This window comes from Cricetulus griseus, chromosome 4, assembly GCF_003668045.3.
Source record: "Cricetulus griseus strain 17A/GY chromosome 4, alternate assembly CriGri-PICRH-1.0, whole genome shotgun sequence".
Classification (NCBI taxonomy): domain Eukaryota; kingdom Metazoa; phylum Chordata; class Mammalia; order Rodentia; family Cricetidae; genus Cricetulus; species Cricetulus griseus.
The window spans coordinates 177,820,954-177,844,413 of record NC_048597.1 but is presented as its reverse complement, the minus strand read 5'-3'; the positions used below and the strand labels follow the sequence as shown (position 1 = coordinate 177,844,413).

Here is a 23,460-nt window from a genome sequence, read left to right as displayed (position 1 = left end):
GAAATAATTAATTCAAAAGAAAAAGGAAAAAACATTGGGAAGAAAGTTTTTTACCAGGAAAATTTGGAATGGATAACAGCTGGAAAATTATAAGCAAATGTCCAGCAATAGAGAAACACTGGTGTATAATTTAATGAAATACAATATAGCTATTTAAATGGGAAAAAGGGGGCTATATGTGGAATTTTGTTAGTTGAAGAAAAAAAGTAGAACAGGAAATTGTAAAATTATATACAAAGAGATAAAGATTGGAGGAACCACAGAGAAACACAAGTAGCTGTGTTTGGACTGAAGGATTATAGATGCATTTCCTTGCAGTTCCAGTGGGGCTTGGGGTGAGGGGAGTGGGGTGGATGATAATAAATAGCCATTTAAAGAAGTGACTCTGGCCTTCCCAGGAAGATGGGATTGCCACTATCTGCTGAGAATCAGGATGCTAACCAGTGACCCTTAGCCTCAGTGCATGCTGTGTGGAGTGTCCACGTGACTGACCATCCCCGGGGAAGGAGAGGAAGGCCTTCATCAGCCACCTCTCTGGGTCAGGGAGGCAGAGACAGTAACTAGTGCACTTTGCAAGGGGGTTCATGGGTGAAACACAGAGGACACTGGGCCCTGGAGAAGGGGAGAGCAAGGGCAATTCTATAACACAAGAATCAAATGCTAGAGGATGCAAATTCCATTCTGCTGGATAAATTTATATCTTGTCAACATACAGGTAAGTCTCAAATTAGAGCAATCTCAAATGCCAGGTGGTCCATTCAATCTGGAGCCAGGTTAAGGAGACTTCCTGGTTCACAGATGACTTACCCACAGTCACAAAATTAAGAATTTCCGAGAAAAACACACCACTCCTCTGCTGATGGACAGATGCTTACAGAATATTTTTGTTTGTTTTGGAAGGGTTGACTCTTTGAGGGGGGGCAGTTGTAGCCTTGGTTGTAGCCTAGAACTCACTCTGTAGACCAGGCTGGCCTCGAACTCACAGAGATCCACCTACCTCTGCCTTCGGAGCGCTGGGATTAAAGGCGTGTGCCACCACCACCCAGGCAAAATACTCTTATCAAGGGAACTTGCTCATTGGCTGGATAAGACTATTGTTACTGTGCCATAGCCTGACTCAGACTCTACTACCCACCAGAGGCCACTTGCTCATTCCATGGGGGGTTTATTCAGGAGGACATTAGGGTGACCAACCAAGCTGGAGTTTTGGTGTCGCCATCACAAGGATGTACCTCCTCATGTTCATGGCTGTCTGCACAAGCCGCTTAGATGTGCAGCCTTGCTATTTCCCAGCTATAGGATGCTGACTTGTTGGTGTTCTGATCTGTAAAATGGGTATGCTAAGAGTCTCTGTGATTGTATTATGATAAAGGTGAAATAGGGTAAACAGAGTGAATATAAAATAACCTTTCCAAGTTAGTAAGACTCACTGAAGCCAGGACTGAGCAAGATGACAAACACAAGACACCTTGTGAATGCAGAATATAGCTTGGATCTTTAAACAGTAGCTACTGAAAAGTGAGGTGGGTTAGTGGGCAAACCATAGCTCTCACTGTGATAACACAAGAAATAAATACAGTGCCAGTGTAGTGGGTTTCCCTTGGGGAAGGGCTAGAGAAGGGTTTTGGACGAGTTGAAAGAATGTTCATCCTCCTTCTCTTTGAGACAGACCCCTCTCTGACAGCATCTGCTTCCCAAGCTACCCTCTGCTCCTTCTCACCCTCATAAATGCTCCTCCGGCCAAGAAATAAGCCAGAATCCCTGTTTTCTTTGATCTCCAAGATCCCATGAAAGTAAGAGTTAGGCCATTACTTGCTACCACTTGGCCCCATTTTAGGAGAAGGATGGGCTAACTGAGGCAGAGGGAAGCTGCCCACCACTAACTGCATCTTCTCTGGGCTGAGCTTTGGTCTGGTTGCTGTTATCCCTGGACCTGCGGCCAGAGCTTCCACCCTGACCTATCTCTGCTGCCCATCCCACCGCCCCATCATGGGTCCTGGCGTCCCACTCACAGCTCGAGGATGAGCACCACGTCGGTGCGGTTCTCATAGACGTCGTGCAGCGTGATGATGTTGGGGTGCAGCACCTGCCTCAGGATGCTCACCTCCCGCTCGATTTCCTCCCGGCACACGCCCCGGCGGCTGGCCCGGCTCTGCCTCTTCTTGATGAACTTGGCTGCATACTCCAGTCCTGTGCTCTTCTCGCGGCACTTCTTCACAATGGCAAACTGGCCGCTGTGGGGATATGGACCCAAACAGTTACGTCGCAGCCGCTGGAGAAGCAACCCTTGCCGCCAGCTACCAAGACAGCCCACCAGGTTATTCTACCAAGACAGAAAGACATATCGCTGGCCAGTGGCCCTGCCTGGATGACATGCAGTGACTGTGATAAGGCAGGACTCGCATTCCCTTCTATTACAAGACCTTGACATCTGACTAGGATGAGATGTTAATGATGTTGCTGATATACAAAGGCAAACACCAAGACCCTGGAAAGTATTGGTTTGGTTAGGCCTTGTCCTTACAAAGCCTCAGCTAGAACCCAAGTCTAAACTGCCAGCTGAAGTCACAATGTCCATAAATAGGCTGGGTTGGTAAGAATGCTGACTAGGATGGGGTTGGGGTAAAGGTCACTTAGCAGGGTTAATTATCATCATAGTGTGAACATGGAGTTGTAAAATTTGGTAACTGGGCATAAGGAGAGGTCAAGTGATTCATGACAGAATTAATGACAAAGCCAGCTGCCCACAAAGCTTCTCAGATAGTTATAGGAGACATGACTCTGCTCAGGCTCCTTGAGACAGAGACCATGAAATGGTGTACACACCAGAGATCCAAGCAGCCCTGAGCCAGTTTCCCAGAGGGCAGCCCATGCTTCTTCATCTCTATTCAGGCCCTGAGCAAGGGCAGATCTAAATCCCTGGTGATTGCTAGTGTCCCCTCCGTACCCTCGGAAGTCCTCTCTCTCACCTTCCACGTTGCCCTGTGTCCCTCCACCTCCCCTCAAGTACCCATTGCTTGGGCGACTCAGAAAGGTTTATTACCTTCTGATTAATGGCTTAATAAAGGGCCCACTGGATCCAGAGCCCAGATGCACTTTCTTAGTGGGTCTGGTGTAAAAGTTACAGTTGTGAGAAACTGGGTATTTGTCCCAACCTCGGAAAATGGAATTGCATCTAGAGTATTCTAATGCTAGAATAATCTTTAAAGAGAGGGTCTTCTAAATAAACTGGCCTACACAAATAAAGTGAAGTCGAGTAAGCAAGCAGAGAGCCAACAGCTAAACAGCCTCTTACACAGCACTTGAGAGACATCATCAAAAGCAAATTCATTCATCTCTCCACCTTGCCCTTCACTCAACACTGTCCCAGCATGTGCCCTGCGCTGGCTGGTAAATAACAGGGAACAAAGGCAGAGACAACAGATGCAGAGGAGCCCTGGGGGAGAAGAAGACCTTAGGAACTAGGCTTGGAGCCAAATTTACATTACACCGTTCACTAACTCTAAAGTTTCAGCTATTCAGGCTCCATGTATTGGCTCTGAGCTGTCCACACACTAGGGGCTGATGCAGGTCGAGGAAGGCTAGAGTGAACATATTCAAGAGGCTGCTGGCAGGCCTGACATTTCAGAGTTCCTGTAACTGTCCTCCCACAATCCTGAGTGACTGGACTGATGGAAAAGTGAAACTTGAGGGTTTTAAGTTGTATGCATGCTGCTGGTGGTACAGGGTTAGGTTTGACATCCAAATCCCCCAGTTCCCAGCTTCAAGCTGCACTGACTAGGTCATGACCTGGGAAGGTACAAGCATGACCTAAAGGTTTCAGGTCACCTTGATGTAGTGTCTCCTTCGTCTGATAAAGGGAATGGAGCCATCTTTCTGTCATGTGACTGAAAAATTCCTCAGTCTCCTTGGTCTGATGAAGGGAATGGAGCCACCTTTCTGTCAAGCTCTCAAAAAGCAAGTGAGTATTTGCTTTTGGCTCTTAGTTTCTCCAGGGTAAGAGTGAGAATGAGGAGTGGGACAGACCTAATCTTCCTCCCTCCAAAGGGAGGCACTCCAAGAGTGGGTAACTAGGATGGAAATAAACACCAGGTATCTTGAGGCCTCTTTTCTCTCAGGAAGGGCCCTCTGCTCAGGCTCTGGGGATAGCAGGAAGGAGAGCCACTGCCCCGGGCTGCCTTCCCCCTGCCTTTGGCTGTTTCGGGGAGAGCAGGGAAAACTTTCTGGGCAACTGGGAAGGTCTCAAGGTTAGACAGCCCTGCTTCAGGGCCTTCTTTATGAGGTCATGTAGATCAGGTCACTACCTGCTCTGAGCATCCATTTCCTGGCCTGTGAAATGGGAGTCATGATTCACTGCTAGACAGCTGTAAAGGAAACATTTGTACGGTTGGCTCACCCTCAGCAGCAACAGCTGGCGTAGACCAGGGCTGAGTAAGAGATGCCTAGGCCTGGAAGTCACTGCTTCAAATGGTCTGGAATGTATGGCCAAGGGATCAGTGTCATTTTAAAAGTGCTCTTTCCCCTTTCCAGCGGGAAATAAGTATTTGTACTTAGAGCACAAGTATAAATACTTGTACTCTAAGCAATTAATTGATTCTTTCAGTTCCAGAGCAGTAGGTGTCTACCCTGGCAGCATTCTAGAACCCTCTGGGGAATTTTAGAATCAAAGAGATCTAGATTTCAAGGCCAAGACTCTGAGGTAGCTCTGGGCTATAGCCTGGGGATGAAGGTATTTAACTTTTTGTCTTATTCTGGGTTTGGGGGGGGGGAGGAGAGAGAGAGAGAGAGAGAGAGAGAGAGAGAGAGAGAGAGAGAGAGAGAAAGACCTCACTATGTAGTTCAGGCAGGCCTTAAACTCATGATCCCTCTGCCATAGTCTCCCCAGTGCTGGTATTACAGGCATGCACCCCTGAGCCCAGTGATGTGTGACTTTCTTAGGTAGCTGTGCTGGGAACGATGACTTAGAACAGTTCTCCTTTACGGTAAAGAACCCTACTAGGGTCACTGTTACCACTGGCTGACCTTCTAGGTGTCACATTCCCTGGGAGGCCTTCTTTAATCCTGTACTATTTAAGGAGACACAGAATCAGATGGGAAAGGACCATCAGGTTCTGCTTGAGGGAGTCATGGATATATAACTGCTGTGACTGTAATCTACAAATCAAGATAGACAACTGTTACACTGGTTTTCAGGAGCCCCCATGAAAGGTTTGCTTCTAACGCCTTTGTTGGCATCAGCAAAGTCAAAGCTCTGTAGAAGAGGTTAACAGCACCTTCATGTCTTCTGACTTTGTGCAAACTGTGGTCAATATGTTTATGAACAGTGTGTGTGTGTGTGTTTAAAGAATAAGAAGACCATAAATTTGAGAGGGAATCCAGGAAGGGGAGAGGGAATGGGAGGAGTCAGAAGGAAGAGAAGGGGTGGGAAACATTGTAAATAAAATACTTAAATGAAATATTTTTCTTTGTTTTTGTTTTGAGACAGGGTTTCTCTGTGTAGCCCTGGCTGTCCTGGAACTTGTTCTGTAGACCAGGCTGGCCTCACACTCACAGAGATCCACCTGCCTCTGCCCCCCAAGTGCTGGGATTTAGGTGTGCACCACCATACCTGGCTAAAGAGTAGAGATCCTGGGGATTGAACCTAGGTACTCATACATGCAAGCATGCACTCTACCATTGAACTGTATGCCCTGGCCAGTGAAATTCTTAAAAAAACTGTGTGTGTGTGTGTGTGTGTGTGTGTGTGTGTGTGTGTGTGTGTGTGTGTGTGTGTGTAGAGGGGTGGAGGGAAGGGGGGAGAAGAGACAGACAACTACCCTAGGTTTCGGCAGTTAACATGCATAGTGGACTACTCCATGGACACAGCACATGCACAAAAGCTGAATCTGAGGTAGTACTGTACACGTCAGAAGGCACCTGTAGACTCCAGGGCAGGTGAAGACAGCATCAACTACAGGTTTTTGCCCCAAGAAGTCTCTGTAGCCAGAAGCTGAGGCTTGTTTGGTTTTTTTGAGACAGGGTTTCTCTGTGTAGCCCTGGCTGTCCTGGCTACACAGGACACACATAGCAACCAAGCTAGCAATGGGGGTGAAGGACAAATAGCAAGGGTTCCCCTAAGTTAGGACAGAGCCACTCAGAGTAAGATGCAGGGAAAGAACAGAGACTCCCCAGTCTTGGATTATGCAGGGGGAGTCACTGATGACACTAACTCAGAGACCACTCCCTGCCAGAAAACTCACTGTGGACAGACTCTGCAATCTCTGGGCTGGTGATGGGAGTCCTGGGTTCCAATAAGAGTCTCTCCATTAACTGACCATGACATCAAGCAAGCAGCCTATTTAACTCCTTTGTTCTCAGTTCCTTCCCTTTTCAAGTTAAGGTGTGTGTGATAAGGCCTGCTCCATCCACCTTTGAGGGTTGTTCCAGAAATCATATCTGTGAAAGGACTTGACCATCCAGGTGAGAAGGAACAAGGTGTTGGCAGGTGCCTAAAGCTGATAGGTGCCTAAAGTCATGTAGGAGGTTTATCAAGGGACAGTAAATCTACAAGACACAGAAACTATAGTCCAGTCTGTGCTGTAACAACTTGCTCTCTTGCAGTTGTGTTAGGAGCATGCCCCCACTTCCCAGGCAGAGGGCACAACTTCTCAAACACTCAACACCTCTTAGGACAGGGCAGGTTGCAGAGATGTTAGGTCACCAGCAGATAGGCCTGGTTCCAGAACTCGCCTGGGCCTGGTTGCACCTCACAAGGGCTCCCCTGTTATCTGCCTAGGAACCCCCATTTAGAGGAGTATATTTCAGATAGTGTCTCAAGGTTTGGTAATGTCCCAACTCCAATACCCAACACTGCATGGAAGAGCCTGACTTAACCCTTTCAAATTCTTCACTGCCAAGACAGAATAATCCCCAAATGACCCAAATATCATACCATGAGATAGATTCATAAAGCTTTGTGGACACCGTTATACTTTGAGTTATTCTCTTTAAAGGCCAATTTTAATACAGACACACACACACATTCTTGGCTTAATTTTCTGATTAGAATCTTGAGGGAGCTAGCAAGACAGTTCAATGGATAAAGCGCTTGCCGGGCAGGCTTAATGATTTGAGATTGGATCCCTGGAACCCACAGAAATGTGGAAGATGAGAACTGACTCCCACACATATGTCTATACACATAAAGTAATAATAAATAAAACCCGGGGGTTGAAGAGATGGCTCACTGGGTAAAGGTGCTTGCTGTTAGGTCTCAAAGTAACCCCAGACAAGACTCACTCCCGACCTGTGGCTCCTCTCACCCCACCCCTATACTAAACCTCTCCCTTCTAGGAACCTGGCTTAGGCTTCCCCACCCCCGACCCCCAGCCTGATCCCTATATAACTCAGCCATTTTGGTTAAGCATTTTCTTGGTTTCCTGGCTTGCTCTTGGTCTCTTGGTTCCCAGGTGTCTCTCTTCTCACCCTCTCATGGCCCGGTTCAGTCTGGACCTTTCCAGACGCCTCTGGCTGTACTCTCCCTCGTATCTACAATAAACCTTCTCAACCTCACTTTGGAGCAGTCATGTCCTCATTTTTCACTCACTTGCCACCAAGCCTGATGGATCCCTGAGATCCAAATGGTGAAAAGAGCCAATTCCTGTAGGTTTCTCCACATTGTATACACACACACACACACACACACACACACACACACACACACACACCAATAAATAAATGTATTTTCTAAAGAATACTAAGGATTGGAAAAGCTAAGCGATTTGGCAGTTGGGTAAAGGAGTATAAACACAGCCCTTGTCTTCTGATTCTAGCATGAGGGTTCTCAAGAGAGTGCAAACCCGTGGGGAGAGGGCCCATCCCACAAGAATGGTTTGTTCTACAGTACTGGGGTTCAAATCCAGGGCCTCACTCATGCTAAGCACACACTCTACCATTGAACTACAATCTCCAGCCTTGTGGAACAGCATTTTAACACTGAGTTGTCTAATCCTGCCAGCCCTCTCGGAGATAATAAAAGTCAGGGTGATTTAAAAAACAAACAAACAAACAACAACCAAAAAAAAAAAAAAAAGAAAAAACCAACTAGGTTTTATTGCTGATGCTAATTTCTCAAAAGGCAACTCGACCCTTAAGTCATCAAGACTAACTGCTCCCACTGTCCACCCACCCACTTGTCTCTGCCAAGCCATGGCCAGCCAGACTTGCTCTGTCAACTCCCAGGGACCAGGTGCTAGAGGTTTTGTAAGTCCTAAGAATGAATAGTGGTTCTAACTCATTCCCTTTCTCAATCAATTCTCAGGTGTTCATGAAGTGAGTGTCCCAAAACTACCAGTTTATCAAGATGGAGAGAAGGCAGAGCAGCAGAGAATATAGGGGCTGGCCCAGAGAGAGCAGATTAGGAAGGGCTCTCAGGCAGAGAGTTCCTCCTCCTGCTTCCCACAGCCATTACTGCTGTTCCCTTTCCCACCCAGAGAACAATGAACCACAGTTCCTCTGGAATTACCCTGCAGGCATTCAGGGCCACAGGGCAAGGACAGTGCTTAGGAACTCAAGGTGTCATCCAACAGAGGGACCAGGACCTTCAGCCAATACATCTCAAAGGCAGGAGCAGGTCAATTCTACAGTCCCCAGAAACTTGATCAGTCTGATTCTAAGGGGTGCACAGCCACTATGGAGATGGTGTCTCTGAGACCTCTGTAGACTCTACCTGGTTAGGTTCCAATGTTGGGCCTCTGTGGTTGCCGCTGGTCCTCTTTTCTTATCTCTCAGCTGTTTCCAACATAGCCATACTCCAGCCAAGCTACTCCCAACTCTTTAGGCTGAGGCTATGGGTCAGTGGCAGACTGCTTGTCTAGCATGCACTAGGCCCAGGGTTCAATGACCAGTACTGCAAAAATTGTATGGTGTGTGTTTGTCTGTATGTGTGTTCCCCCATTGCCTTAGCCACCAACCTGTTTCTAATCTCATATATGTAAATTCATAATTATAATCACCCAAATCCAGAATTTACAGTCAAAAGACCCAGAGTCTATTTCCCGTTTCATTGCCTTTAGCAAATCATACAAGCCTCAACCTCTGTTTGTGTGTAACAGACAGGAATATTCGAGTTTTCCCACACTGTAACATAAAAGAAGGCAATTTGAAAGCACCATGTAAGCCAAGCTTCCATGAGTGCAAACCACTATCTCCTACTCACTGGATCACCATACCTCCATTTCCTAATCCCAGTGGGTTCAGTAACCTGATATAATGAACCCCAACATGAGCTTCAAAGTAAATAGTGCTAGAAGGACTATGGCCATTGAAGAGCAGGGTCCCCTGGTAGGATCTGAATCCAGGAACACAGAAAATATTTCAGGACACCGGTATCCAAGTCAGGACAAGCAAGAAGAAGCCAAAGTAGAGTAAAGAAACATAATGTTGTCAGAAGTCAGGGCATGAAGCAGGTGAGAGAAAGAGGGAGAGAGCAGAGCTTTGCCCAAAGCCAGGTGGGCCGTGAGTCAGGAACAAGACAAGGAAGGGGCAGCATCCACCCACAGCAGGTGGAGGATCTAGAGCAACAGAAAACAGCAGCCAAAGAGAACCCACAAATAGAAGATGGCTCACAGCCACTCAAGGGGTCTCTTCTGCTATCTGAGAAATGCTTTCCCCCTCCCTGATACATGGCGTCAGCATTTCTAGGCTCTTGACAGTGACTGTCACATTTATTTGGAGGTAGAGATGACTCTCTCGGGCAAATACTTCATAGAAATCCAATAGGTAAAACAGATAAAGAAGCTATTTTTTTTTTGTTTTTTTTTGGGGGGGCGGGGGAAGAAACACTCGGAGACCATCTATCTACCACTCCCACACCTATGAAGTCCACCCTTTAAAGGCTTTGTGAAACTCCCAAAGCGCCAGGGAACTCAGTTTGAGAAGTACTTCTTAAAACACAGAAGTTTGAATTTAAATGATCCCAAGGGAGTTTTAAGATGCAAATGAAAATAAAAGAGAAGTAGAATACACGGATGCTTTGCAAAACCATCTAGTGTTTTAAGAAGCATCCTCATCAGTGGGGGAGCGGGTGGGGGCATTTTGAGGGGGACGGGAGGTAGCACATGCCTTTAATCCCAGCACTTGGGAGGCAAAGGCAGGTGGATCTCTGTGAGTTCGAGACCAGCCTGGTCTACAGATCAAGTTCTAGGACAGGCTCCAAAGCCACAGAGAAACTCTGTCTCAAAAAACAGGAGGAGGAACAGGAGAAGGAGGAAGAAAGAAAGAAAGAAAGAAAGAAAGAAAGAAAGAAAGAAAGAGAAGAGAACAAAAGAAAAGAAAAAAGCATGCTCATTAAGGTAAAAAGGGTCAAGAGTAAGAAACATGGGGTTGGAGAGATGGTTTAGCTTAGTAGTTAAAAGGGAACACTGCTCTCCCAGGGAATCCAAGTTTGGTTGCTACACCCACATTAGGCAGCTTCCAACCACTTGTAACTTGAGCTCCAGGGGAATCTGATGCTGTCTTCTGGCCTGTATGGACATATACACTCACACGCACATACACGTAAATAAGTATTTTTAAAAAAAGAATAAGAAATATGGGTAAGATAAGCATCAGGAATTAGAAATCTCCAGGGAACTGCAGCCTGACCTACAAATGTCCCCGGTTCCCAGTCACAGGTGCTGTTCTGTGCTGGACTGTGGCAGCTGTTTTCATAGGTTAACTCATTTTAATTCTTTGGCCCTGAAGACTAACTTCCTTCCTCTGTCTTTTTTTTTTTTTCCCCCCTGTGAGGAAAAAAAAAAATCCCTAAAGCACAAAAAGGAAGGAATTATTGAGCAGTGCCAAGTGGAGCTGAATGATGAGTACTGATTTTGAAACGTAATCACATCTCATGCTGCTGTCAAATGAACAAGAGTACACAAACACACATCCTAAAATAAAGTAGGTTCACTCCAAGTTATATTGACTATATAGGGAAGTGTTTTCATTGAAAACATAGCTCAGCACTCACTCAAACTTCCCTTAGAGTTTAGAGAATAGTCCATAGAGAACAGATACTTAAACATGAACTGGGGCTGCAAAGCAAGAAAAGGACTACAGGTCAACCAGTTGGCTCACTGGGTGAAAGCACCAAGTCTGATGACCTGAGTTTGAGCCCTGGAACCTCCTGCTGGGAGGAGAGAACTAACTCCTGCAAAGTTCTCTACTGACATCATACGTGTGCCATGGCATGCTTCCCATCCCATAAATAAATGAGTAATAATAAAAAGAAACATTTAGAGAAAGGAAAAGACCTCAAAGATGGAAAATCCAGGATGTTTCTCCTATTGCTGTGGAATATGAGGTCATCTGTCACCATTGTTTGGCAGTCAACTCTTCACAACCTCAAGGGCTATGAGTAGTGAAGGCCACATGCGAACAACTCAGGGTTAGGTGTCCTGGCCCTATCACCCAATTCCAAGCTGCTTTATCTCTTGGAGTTTTAGATCTGTCATCAGAAAATAAAGTACTGGACCAAAATCTCTCTTTCAGGTCCATATCCCATCCCGTCTTATCCTGTTAAAATTCTCGTATGCAAGTCAGTACATCACATGTATATATCAGTAAGAAACACGATGTAAAGACACACAGGCTGCTTCTAGGTTTCAATCATAGGCATAAAATACTCTGACCATGCTTGCCACCTCAATTTCAAGAAGACCAGAGCTTCAGGCTGACAGAGCAGATCTCAGGCACATAGATGGCCCATGTGCCATCTATGAAGAGGAGCCCAGGAAAACAAGGAACATTCTAACCACAGAAATACTTCTCTAGCAAATGGCCTGGACATTCATCCTAACCCTCAACTCTAAGCAAGCCAAGAGAGTTAGGACTGCCATTTCACAGGGTCCAACCCAGCACTGGCTACAACATGAGTATGTAGCCAGCAGGTGTAGAAATGCTTAATATAGAGCCTGAGAGATGGCTCAGTGGTTAAGAGCCGTGATTGCTTTTCCAGAGGACCTGGGTTCAGTTCCAAGCACCTACCTGGCAGCTAACAATCTGTAACTCCAAAATCTGACACCCTTACACATACATGCAGGTAAAAAAACACCAATGGCAAACAAAACAAAAATAAACAATTACTATAAAAATCTTTAATGAAAAAAAGAAAGAAAGAATATGAACTGAAGAGGCAGGTAATGTGGTGAAGGGCCTTGCTCCCCCAGCCAGCCCACGGTGTTGCAGGGCACGTCGCTGTCAGAATTACTTAAAAAAGAAAACATTATTGATTTTTTAAGTTCATAAAAGAAATATGTTAATTATCTTGAAAATCATGCTTATTTAGTGTACCTGTGGAAGTTAGAGACCAATTTGTAGCAGGCAGTTTTCTCGTTGTGGGCTCCAGGAATCAAACTCAAGTCACCAGGGTTGGTACCAAGTGCCTCTATCTGCTGAGCCAACTTGTTGGCTCATATGTTCATTATTTTTAAAAGGAGGAGGAAGAGGAAGAGGACAGAGAGGAAAAGGAGGGAGAGGAAGTTAAACTTTCCCTTCATCTTATCTTCCTGAGATGAAATGGTGTCATTTGGGGATCTGCTCTGTTGGAATTTCTGGTTTCAGTACATACTCTATAGTCTTTTTTTATTCTTTTTTTTTCTTCCTTTTTCTTGATACTGGAGGTTGAAGTTAGGGCTTCACACATGCTAGGAAAGCCCTTTAATGAGCTATGACCCCAGCCCTCTTCCCTCTTTTTATCTTGAGTCAGTATCATAAGCTGTCCAGACTGGCCTTGAACTCAACTTTACAGCCCAACAGGCCTTGTACTTGCAATCCCCCTCCTGAGTAGCTAGAACTATGGGCCTGCCCCACCAAGCCAGCTCGTGATAGAAGTGAGATGATGCTGTATGTATAATTTCATAGTCATTTTTTGTGTGCTTGTTTTCTTGTGTTGCTGCTGTTGCTGGCAATAGGAGCTGGCTATTCAGCCAAGGTTGGCCTCTTAACTCTTCCTTCCTCAGCCTATCAAGCACTAAGATCCTAGGTATGTGCCATCACACTTAGCCTTATTGTCTATTAACAACAGACTGTGAACATTTTCCCACCATAATTTAAATTTATTTTAATATCTAGTTTAAATGCCTCATTACACAGATAACCCAGGGCCTTTAAAACAAACTCTTAAGTGTTTATTTCTAATATTTTTGGTTTTTTGGTTTTTTTTTTGGTTTTTCGAGACAGGGTTTCTCTGTGGCTTTGGAGGCTTTCCTGGAATTAGCTCTTGTAGACCAGGCTGGTCTCCAACTCACAGAGATCCACCTGCCTCAGCCTCCCGAGTGCTGGGATTAAAGTTGTGCGCCACCAACGCCCGGCTGGTTTTGTTTTTTGAAATAGCAGTTCATATAGCCGAGACTGAACTCTGACATCTCCTGTGAGTACAGACAGGAACCTCTTTACCCTACTTACTATTTCAATTTGAATATTATTAATAACATCATTATAATTACCCCTGTAGACAAACCTAAACATACATACTTTCTGTTTTAATATTTTTATTTGGGGGTGATCTCTACATATACTTTTTTTAAGATAAGGTCTCACTATGTGGCCTGGAACTCACTATGTAAACATTAAATGTAAAATAAATAAATAAATAAATAAAAAGAATGAACATGTTTTTCTTCATTTACTGTTAATTTGAACTGTTATTCATCTGTTTCTCTAATTGTTCTATTGGACTGCTTGGGTTTTTCTTATTATGTATAAAAACTCTTTATATATTTGTGATATTAGACCTATCAAATATGCTCAAACATTCCTTATGGCAGAGTCATTCCAGATTTAATGTCTATAAAGGAGCAGTAGGTCTTTGGAGTACTTTACCCGTCTCTTCTCCAGCCTGTCACTTCAATCAGCCATGCCTGAGGGACACTCCGAGTCACTGATGCCTGGTAAAACTCTTGACACTGTTATTCACCCAGGCTATCCATCATGGCACATCTTCAGACTTACTTAGACACAGGGCTTCGCCCACCGTCCCTCACCTCACACCAGTCCTTCTCTCAAAGCCACTGAACTCTTGCTCCTGGCAATGTCCCTCATACTGGCCAAATGAAGGAAGGAGTGGTGTCTGTAGACAGGCAGGTCTCTGTCAAAGGCCAATGGCCCAAGGGTGGACTGCTGCTGTGTGACCAACCAGATTCCCTTTAGAAAAAACACCTCTTGTCCCTAAATTATCCATCAGATTGTGCAATATCCTTTGGCTTTTTTGTTTGTTTTAGTAATTTTGCTTTCATTTTTTAACAGGGTTATGCCATGTAGCCCAGACTAGTCTCAAAGCCTCCACAGGGCTGGTATTACAAGTGTGTGCCACCATACCTGCCTTGTAATATTTATTTGAAAGACGGTTAAAAAAAAAAAAAAAGTGTGTCTTAAGTAATGAAGGCTTAAGGATAGTTTTCTCTGTAGGGGCAAAATCCGCCCCTCCCCCCCACAGCTGTGCCTGGAAAGTCTTGGTCTGAGATCTAGCTTTGGTATGTCCTAACCTCAGTTCCATCTTGCTCAGATAATTCCTGGGCTGCAGAGGCAAGGGATTTTGACTGCAGTACTTTGATTCTTGCTGGTGTCTGAGATCCATGGAAAAATCCCTTCCAAAGCAGACAGCAGCCTCAGAACCATGGGGTGGGTGTCTGTCATGGCTCCTGAGCTGTGTGTAGAGTGTCCACTGTGTACTTGGGGTAGGAAGGTTTACACAACAGTCCTGTCCTCAAGGAGTGTTAGGACAGAAGACATTAAGTTTAGCAAGGGAAGACTTTCTGAGGAATGGATAGGTAAATGCCTTCTTCCAATATTTGATGGCTCCCTGTGGGAAAGGGACAGGACCCTGTTCATCTTTGTGTCCAGTACCTACACTCAGGACTAATCCAGTCATCTGGTTGGTACTCAGTGGGTATTATAGATGCTAAAGTACAATGATGAACAAGACAGCCTCATTGGTCATTCAGGAACTGACAGCCACGACAGAAACAGGCAGGTCACCAGAGTGCTCCAGAGTGGCAACAGCTGCCATGGGGAGGATGCCAAGCTGACAGAGAGGGCACCTGTTGTCGTCATGGTTACAGTAATCTTGGCTACTTCTGGCTGGGCTTCCAGGCAATGTCCCTGGGTCTCCACTCAGACGGCCACTAAGTAGAGACCTTGGGTCCCAGACAGAGAGCCCTGCTTGGTATTTAAGCAATGCTAGCTAGGCCTAGCCTCTGGCAGAAACTCAGAATTTGGGAAAACAGGGTGGTAGCAGGTGACCCTAGAAAGACAGTCTGTCCTTTGGCTATCCTGTGTCCTGACATGTTGAGACAAAACCTGGCTTCTCCCTCTGTTCCTGAGGAAAGCCTAGACCTGCTAATGCTTGAGATAAGGCTGGAATGTGCCTGTCTGGCCAGCCTAGGCTTGTGTGACAGCCAGGAACTGACTGTGCTTGGGTCTGTTTCACTGAGGATAGGGGTGATTTTCTTGGCATATTGATGAGTAGGAAAGGGAAGCCTGCAACCATGAGTAGAAATGTCTGCTCTGAGTCCTGAAACTCATTGTCTGAATAACTTATCATTATCAATCGGAACTATGTCCAGAGCATCATGTGTCTTCCAGGTCCCATGATTAGTGTGCACATATGTTTATTTATATATTTACTTACTTTTCTTTTTTTTTTTTTTTTGAAGCAGAGTCTCACATAGTCCAGGTTAGCCTCAAACGCACCTATGTATCTGAGGATGACCTTGGTCTCCTGATCCTCCTATCTCCTCCTAAGTGCTAGGGTTATAGACATGAGCTGCTGTGTCCTATTCTGTGTTCATATTGTTCTAGTATTAAATCTCCTCAGCTCTCCTACAAGGTAAGTGTTTTCACTATGCAGGGAAAGAAACTGAAGCCGGAGGACTTAGTTGTTGTTAATGTCACCTTGTGCCAGGTGCTGCCCTGGGCACTCACAGAGATCAACACATTTAATCTTCATCACAACCTGTGAAGGGGTTGTCATCCCCATCAAAGGACCAAGAAACTCATCCAGCACCCCACTAGCAGCTAAGAAACAGAACCATTATGCAGTTTTCCTGGGGTCCACTCCAGAGTCAGGCCTCCCATACCCTGGAAGGACTGCTTATTAACCTCTATGATACCAATGTGGGATACCTCAGCAAAGATAAGCCACCTGAAAGCAACTGTGGAAAGGTGGGTGGTGGTGATGGTGGTGGTGGTAAGGCTTGGCAGGTGGAAGGAGACAACATTAAAAGTTAGGGTCCATTCAGGTCTCAGTTTTGGTACAGAGGGAAAATATTATTGGGTGTGACATGTACCCTTCCTGTGCCCTGACTGTTAGGCTTGAAGGCAGTGCCAAAGCTCAGAACAGCTCAGAGTACACTTAGAGAAGCCAGGTGGGAGTGGCAGCCCCAGAGGCGCCCAGGAGCCGCTAATTGGCGGTGGTGATGACAGAGGAGATGGCAAGGTTGTTTTGAGCCACCTCCCAGAAGAGGCTCTGGCAGCTGCTGGGAATCGGGACTGGGTGGGAGGGGGTGTGGAGGGAAGTTTTTAGGCTTCTAAGAGGACTGGGCCAGGTCCTTCTACCTCCACCTTGCCTTCTGGGCTTGTGGGCATGGGGAGTTGGGTGTGGATCTTCAGTTAAATCCACGTAAGGGTGGGGATGAGGGAATGGCCACTCACAAGCCTGGGAGAAGAAGTAAGGTGAATCCATTGAGTTCCTGTGGGAAATATCCTCCACTCTGCATGGCCAATGGGATAACTGCAATTGGTTGCTTGAATCATGTTGTAGTCATGTGGAAAGATGGGATCTCCTGTAGACCAGGCTGGCCTCCTACTTGCTATGTAGCTGAGAAAGACCTGGCCCTTCTGATCTTCCTGCCCTCACCCCTCAAATGCTGGGATTACAGGCATATACCACCATACCCAGTGTATTGGTTAGTAAGTATCTAACTTGGGGCTTCTTTCATGCAAGGCAAGGATTCTATCAGCTAAACTACATCACCAGCCCATTTAGCGATCTTGCCCTACAGTGCCTTTGATACTTCAGGGCTGACTTTAGCCATGTGTGCTCCCCACTGCTTCTCTCCACACTTACTTCCTGAGCCTGGGTAGATTGCAGCACAAGTCACTTAAAATTCATCCTGCTCATGTATGTGCAGGATGTAGGGCAATACATAACAGGAAGCTCATAGACAAATTCAAACTGGAACAGAAAAGATTAAAAAAAAAACAGGTTTGATAGCATGCACCTGTATTCCCATCACTTGGGAGACTATGGCAGGATAATTTTGAGTTATAGGCAAGCCTGGGCTACATAATGAGACCCTATATTCCTTAAAAAAAAAAAAAAAAGCCAGGCGTTGGTGGTGCATGCCTTTAATCCCAGTGCTAGGGAGGCAGAAGCAGGTGAATCTCTGTGAGTTGAGTTCGAGGCCAGCATGGTCTACAGAGCGAGTGCCAGGATAGCTACACAGAAAAACCCTCTCTCAAAAAACCAAAAAAAAAAAAAAAAAAAAAAAAAGCTATAAGCCCTCTAGAGATCTGGACACCTGAATATTAAAACATTCCCTAGGTGAGTCTGAGAAACACCAGTATAAAAGGAATAGGAAATATACCCAAGATCTAAGCCACCAAGATGACAAAAGGAATTAAAGAGTTAAGATTGTTTCTCCCTCTGAGACAAGGAAGGGTACCAGCTTTTCCAAGTAGACAATCACGGGGGATATCATGGCCAAGCAGTCCAAGTAGGCAATCATGTTATTGACATAATGTCTGAGAGAAAGTCATTCTATGAGTACTGTGACAGTGTACATATACTGCAGGCTGTGGCTGGTGGCACACACCTATAATCCCAGCACTTTGGAGGGAGATGCAGGAGGATCAAAAGTTAAAACCAAACTTCTTTTACAGAGTGAGGTTGAAGCCAGCCTGTGCTATAGGAGACCCTTGCAAGCAAGCAAGCAAATAAACATCTGTTCCAAAGCAAGCAAATAAACATCTGTTCCAGATGGAGCAGGGAAGATTACTATGCATTTGAACCCAACCTGAGCTACATAGTGAGACCCTATCCGAACTTTAAAAAAAAAAAAAAAAGCCAGGCATGGTGATGCATGCCTGTCATTCCAACTTGGAGCCTAAAATGGCATCTACAAAATAAGTCAAAGCAAAGATGCTTTGGCTGAAGGGAAAAAACACAAGCAGTCACTTGACACATGTGCATATACATACATACATACATACATACATACATACATACATACATACATACATACACGCATATGCACTGATTAGCCTCTAAGTCTCCCACCACAAGACAGTATGAAAACCACAGTACTCCGGTGAGTCCCCCTTATGTATAGCCTCCTGTTTTCGGTGGAGGCCTACAATAGAGGGGAAGGAATGTCTTCCCTGGCTCCCAAAGAGACACACTTGCTGCAGGTACACATGAGCACTGACCCCAAAGCTCTCTCTATACCTGAACTTCCGGGGTATCATCATCTACAAAATGAGACTTCTAGAGGTTCTCTAAGGTGCAGACTCTGACTAAGGGGCCAAGGGAGAGAAGGATCATGTGTTGCAATTCATAAAACCACAAATAACAGTTGGGTTAGTAGTTATGTATCTGTTAATATTAATTGCATTATGTTTCCACCAATTGATAGAGCTCAGCTAAGCTAGGGAACTAAAGGACTTTGTGGAAGGGAGGGGGGTGGAGTAGAGGAGTTGGCAGGGGGTGTCCCTACTGTGTAAATGGGCTGACCTGGAACTTGCTATATAAACCAGGCTGACTTTATCTTCCAAGGGCTGAAATTAAAGGCGTGCACTGTGAGAGCCAAATTACATTTTAAGTTTTAGTCGCTATGCCTCAGAGATCAATGAAACAAAAATGCCTCTGATCTGCAAGCCCCTGTCCAAGGACAGATACTTCCTGAAATGATGAAGGCTATTGTTTATGGAAGATAACAACCACATGTTTTACTCCCCTAAACAAGTTTGTATGACCCATCTGCACAGGATATGCTTGATCACATGCCGGCAGGAGGTTCACAGGGAAGAAAATATGTCAGGATGTACACTCATCCCTGATTGGATGTAAGCTGAGGTTCGTCAGGATGTATGCTTGCCCCTGATTGGACCTGATAGGAAATACTTAAAGATGCTGCAAACTGTGAGTTGGGGTCATTTTCTAGAACACAGAGATGGACCTGGCCAGAGCCCATCCACCTGGCCAGTATTTAATTAAAGCTTGCTTTAGATGTGACTTTAAATTATGGCAGTGATCTTATTCTCAATTGGCAGAATTAAGAGCACCACCCACGCCTGGCATGTTAAAGGAAACTTATGTGGGAGAAAGGAGCAATAATAGAGGGAGAGAAAATGGTACAGGGGAAGAGGAAAGGCTTCACAGTGAAAGACCCCCAAGGGATGGGAATACGGGTACTTTGTCTTTCACCCAAAGTATCTTTGCTTTGACCTTTGTTATATATCCCATGTTACGCTCCAGGTTCTGGGATGACAGGCATGCACCACCATGCCCAGCTTTTTATATTATTATTATGACAGAATCTCACTATGTAGTTGAGGAGAGGTTCAAATTCATAGTAATCATGCATAGTCCATGTGGGTTTTGGGGGTGACTGAGGGCAGCATGTGAGTATCCAGAAACCAGCAAACTGGGCATAAATGAAGACAAAACATGTCAAAAGAATGGAGCAAGAAGAGGCTGAGATCACATATCAGAATTCTCTTCAAAAGTCATAAGTAGGGCTGGAGAGATAGCTAAGTGGTTAAGAGCACAGGCTGCTCTTCCAGAGGACCTGAGTTCAACTTCCAGCACCCACATGGCAGCTCACAGCTGTTTGTATAACTCCTGTTCCAGGGAGTTTCTTTTTGAAAGTTGTATATCAACATGCTTCACTTCCACTCTCTGAAAACAACAAACAAAAAACACTCAAACCCCAAAACCGTACGGTCTACCCGGATTCTGCTGCCCCGCACGAACAGATACTGATAGGAGGAACTGACCTGTTTTGTTATCTCTAGATCAGTGAGCAGCCATGGGGAAATACAGCATGCCCCTCAGGAGGACAGTTGCCATATTGATGGTGTAACCCCCTTCCTTCCTCCTCCCGAGCCCACATGGGCTCAAACACTCACAACGTTTATCTTCACCACACAAAATGCAGAGCAAGTGCCCAGGCTGGGAAGATTTCGGTCTCTTCCCTCCATATGTGGATGGGGGGGGCATGACCTTTCTGAAAACCTCGAGTTACGCCTGTGCTTGGCCCCATACTGCCGTTCCTCTCCTCACCCTCTCACTGGCATCCTGAGAACACTGCTTTCCTTGGATGAGTAGCAAGCATTCACCTGAAACCTGCTAGAAAGGCAGAGCCTGAGACCTCATCTAGCCCAGTTGAGTTAGAATCTGCACAGACCTCCACGGTTTGCATGCACATTAAATCACAAGAGGAAATTTTAACAGTGAGGACTGAATCCACTGCCCAGTAGAAACCTGGGTACCCTCAAATTCACTCCTAATCCTCTCTTGTTTGGACCCTCTTGCTGAAAATCCATTTTCCTGCCTTGGTAAAGCCAGTATCATGAGCAAACAAATTCATACATAGCTGTCGAATGACTGCCGTGAATAAAGAAGCCTTGGACAGCAGCCATCATCCTTGGACAGTGGCTTCGCCAGCGCTCTCTCACTCATACTCACAGGTTTCTGGAAGGATGCTGAGGACAGAAATGCTGAGTCCTGGTCCAAAGGAGATGCCAAGTTTGTTAGCCTTAGAGTATCACAGTCAGCCCCAAAGGTGATTTCAAGTCACAGAATGGAAATAGCTCGGCCAGAGTTAGCTGGTGTTTACAGGAAGGGATGGGAAGTGCTTCAATGTTTTCTAGTAGCAAAGTTCATCAGGAAGGCCTGACTGGACTTTCTTGGAAACAGGAGTCAGCTTCCATGCTCTCTCAGGGAACAATATCTTTCCTTTACATGTGCCTGGACTGAATGCTTTTGAAGGTGGCAGGTCTTTCTGTGTCTCCTCCGTTATCATGTCTTCCATAACATTTACCACAGCAATTCACATGTTGTAATCAGTCAATATTTTTAATTAATTAATTAATTAATGAACAGATAGATGAGAAATGGAAAGGTGATCAGAGCATATAGCATAAGCTCACAGTTTCAGTTTCCTCTTCTGTAAAATGAGGGCAATGCCTGTCTATGTGTGTCAGTAAAAGGGATTATCTTTTGTAAACAATAAAAGTCTCAACATAAAATGGCATGCATAGACACAACTGAAGAGGGCCAGCAAGATGGCTCAGTGGATAAAGAAGCTTGCTGCCAAGCCCAGTGACTTGAGTTAAATCTCCAGACCCCAAACGGTGTCAGGAGGGAACAGATTCCAGAAAATTGTCCTCTGACCTCTACATGTGATGAACTTCTGTCCCCCAAATAAATCCATGCCTGTCGTTTCATCTCTAAAAGTGTCTTTCCTGCTGGGCAGGATGACATACACCTTTAGTCCCAGCACCCAGGAGTCAGGAGTTCAAGCCCTGGCTGGTCTACATAGTGAATTTCAGGCCAGTCAGGACTATATAGTAAGTCCCTGTCTCAAAATTAAATATAATTAACTAACCTAGTTAGTTAGTTAATTAAGTATGTGTTACTTCTTCTGGGCATAGTGCATGCTTGTATTCCCATCACTGGAAGGTAGAAGCAGGAGGATCAAGAATATAAGGTCATCCTCAACTTCATAATGAGTTTGAGACTAGCTTGGGCTTAATGAGACTCTGTCTCAAAAACAATGAAAAAAAAAATCTTTTTCACAAAGAATTAACCAGTGCATGAAACTGGGGCAGAGAGAGGGAGGTGAATCATACTTGAGTCCTTCCTTAACGCCCCCAACAAGAATTAGCAAGAGTGGGATCTGGAGGCTGAGCAGAGAAGGGCAGGCATGATAAGAAGTGGGGAGAAACTACCCCCAGAAGAGAGATTTTCAGGTGAGAGTTCTAGGACCCCTGTTCCCCAGATTCTGCTCTTTTACTCCTAAAGGCCAACTCAGGTCTTGGACTGTCTCTCTCCAGCGAACAAAGCCAGCAACACTCCAAAAGGTGTGAAATTAATCTCCATCCACAGGAAGGTTTAGTAGCAATGTGCTCCAACATAGCTGCTGTGAAGTCTTGGCAGAGACCTTTGGAGACAGCAAGACAAGGTCCTCTAAAGTGTCTGGTGCTTCCAGATCACACAGATGAACCTGCTTCTCTGCTGATACAGAGTGAAGTTCAAAACCTGGATTTAGCCAGCTGAGAAAGCAAAAGCCAATTGGTCATCCTCTCTAGGCCTTGGCTTCCTCTATATAAAGATGACGAGGGCTTGGGGAGATGGCTCAGCGTGAGGACCTCAGTTTGGATCCCTAGCACTCATGTAAGGAGCAGGCACAGCAGTGTGTGCCTGTAATCCCAAACTGGAAAAGCAGAGACAGAAAGACCTATGGGGTTCGATGGCCATTCAATGCAGCAGTCAGCAAGTTCCAGGTTCAATGAAAGACCTTGTCTCAAAAATTAAGATAGTGACTGGAAATGACATCCAACAAGGTAGACAGATGGCTCGGCGGCTAAGAGTACTTGCTGCTCTTCAGAGAGCCCAAGTTCTGTTCCCAGCACCATGTCAAGTGACTTTCAACCAACTGCAATACCAGCTCAAAGGGATCCAATATCCTCTTCTGGCCTCCAAGGGCACTCGAAAACATGTTCATACTTATATAATACTTCTACACAAACACAAACACACTCACAAATACATAAATAAAATATAAATAAAAGACACCCAGCATTGACGTCCCCGGCCTCCACATGAATGTACACACACACACACACACACACACACACACACGCACACTCACTCACAAGATGATCAAACTAGATTCCATTCATAATCTTTAAACTTCTAAACAAAAGAACAGAATATGGATAAGAAAGCTAGTTGGCCCACTTCCTGTCCCCTCTATTTATGTGGTAGTTTAGGAGATCCTAGGTTCTAAGAAACATGGCTTGAAAATCAATTTCTCTACCCTTTGGGGTTCCATGACTGGTGTGCTAGCAGCTGCTAAAAAAATGTTGGAGTGCACCAGGCAAAACAAAACAAAAAAACAGATTTTCTTTAAAGTTTTCTTTTCTTTCTTTTTTTTTTTTAATTTTAAAACAGGCTTGAAAATCAATTTCTCTACCCTTTGGAGTTCCATGATTGGTACCCCATGATAGTCAGGTCTATGTAGCCCTGACTATCCTGGAACTCACTCTGTAGACCAGGCTGGCCTTGACTTTGCCTCATCAATGCTGGGAATAAAGGTGTGCAAAACCATAACAAATTTTTGTTTTATGTGTATCTGGTTTTTTTCTATATGTACACATGTGCACTGCATGTGTCTGGCACTCATGGAGGCCAGAAGGTGTCAGATCCCCTGAAACTGG

At 45.2% G+C, this 23,460-nt stretch overlaps 1 protein-coding gene across 1 annotated transcript in view; it reads right to left on the bottom strand.

Moving 5' to 3' along the window:
* Dapk2 (death associated protein kinase 2) overlaps positions 1 to 23,460 on the bottom strand; it is a 94,019-nt gene that overhangs the window by 33,757 nt on the left and 36,802 nt on the right. Inside the window, exon 2 of the mRNA XM_035444446.1 lies at positions 2,013 to 2,234. Within this exon, the coding sequence (XP_035300337.1) occupies positions 2,013 to 2,234 (222 nt within the window). The remainder of the gene's footprint in view (positions 1 to 2,012; positions 2,235 to 23,460) is intronic.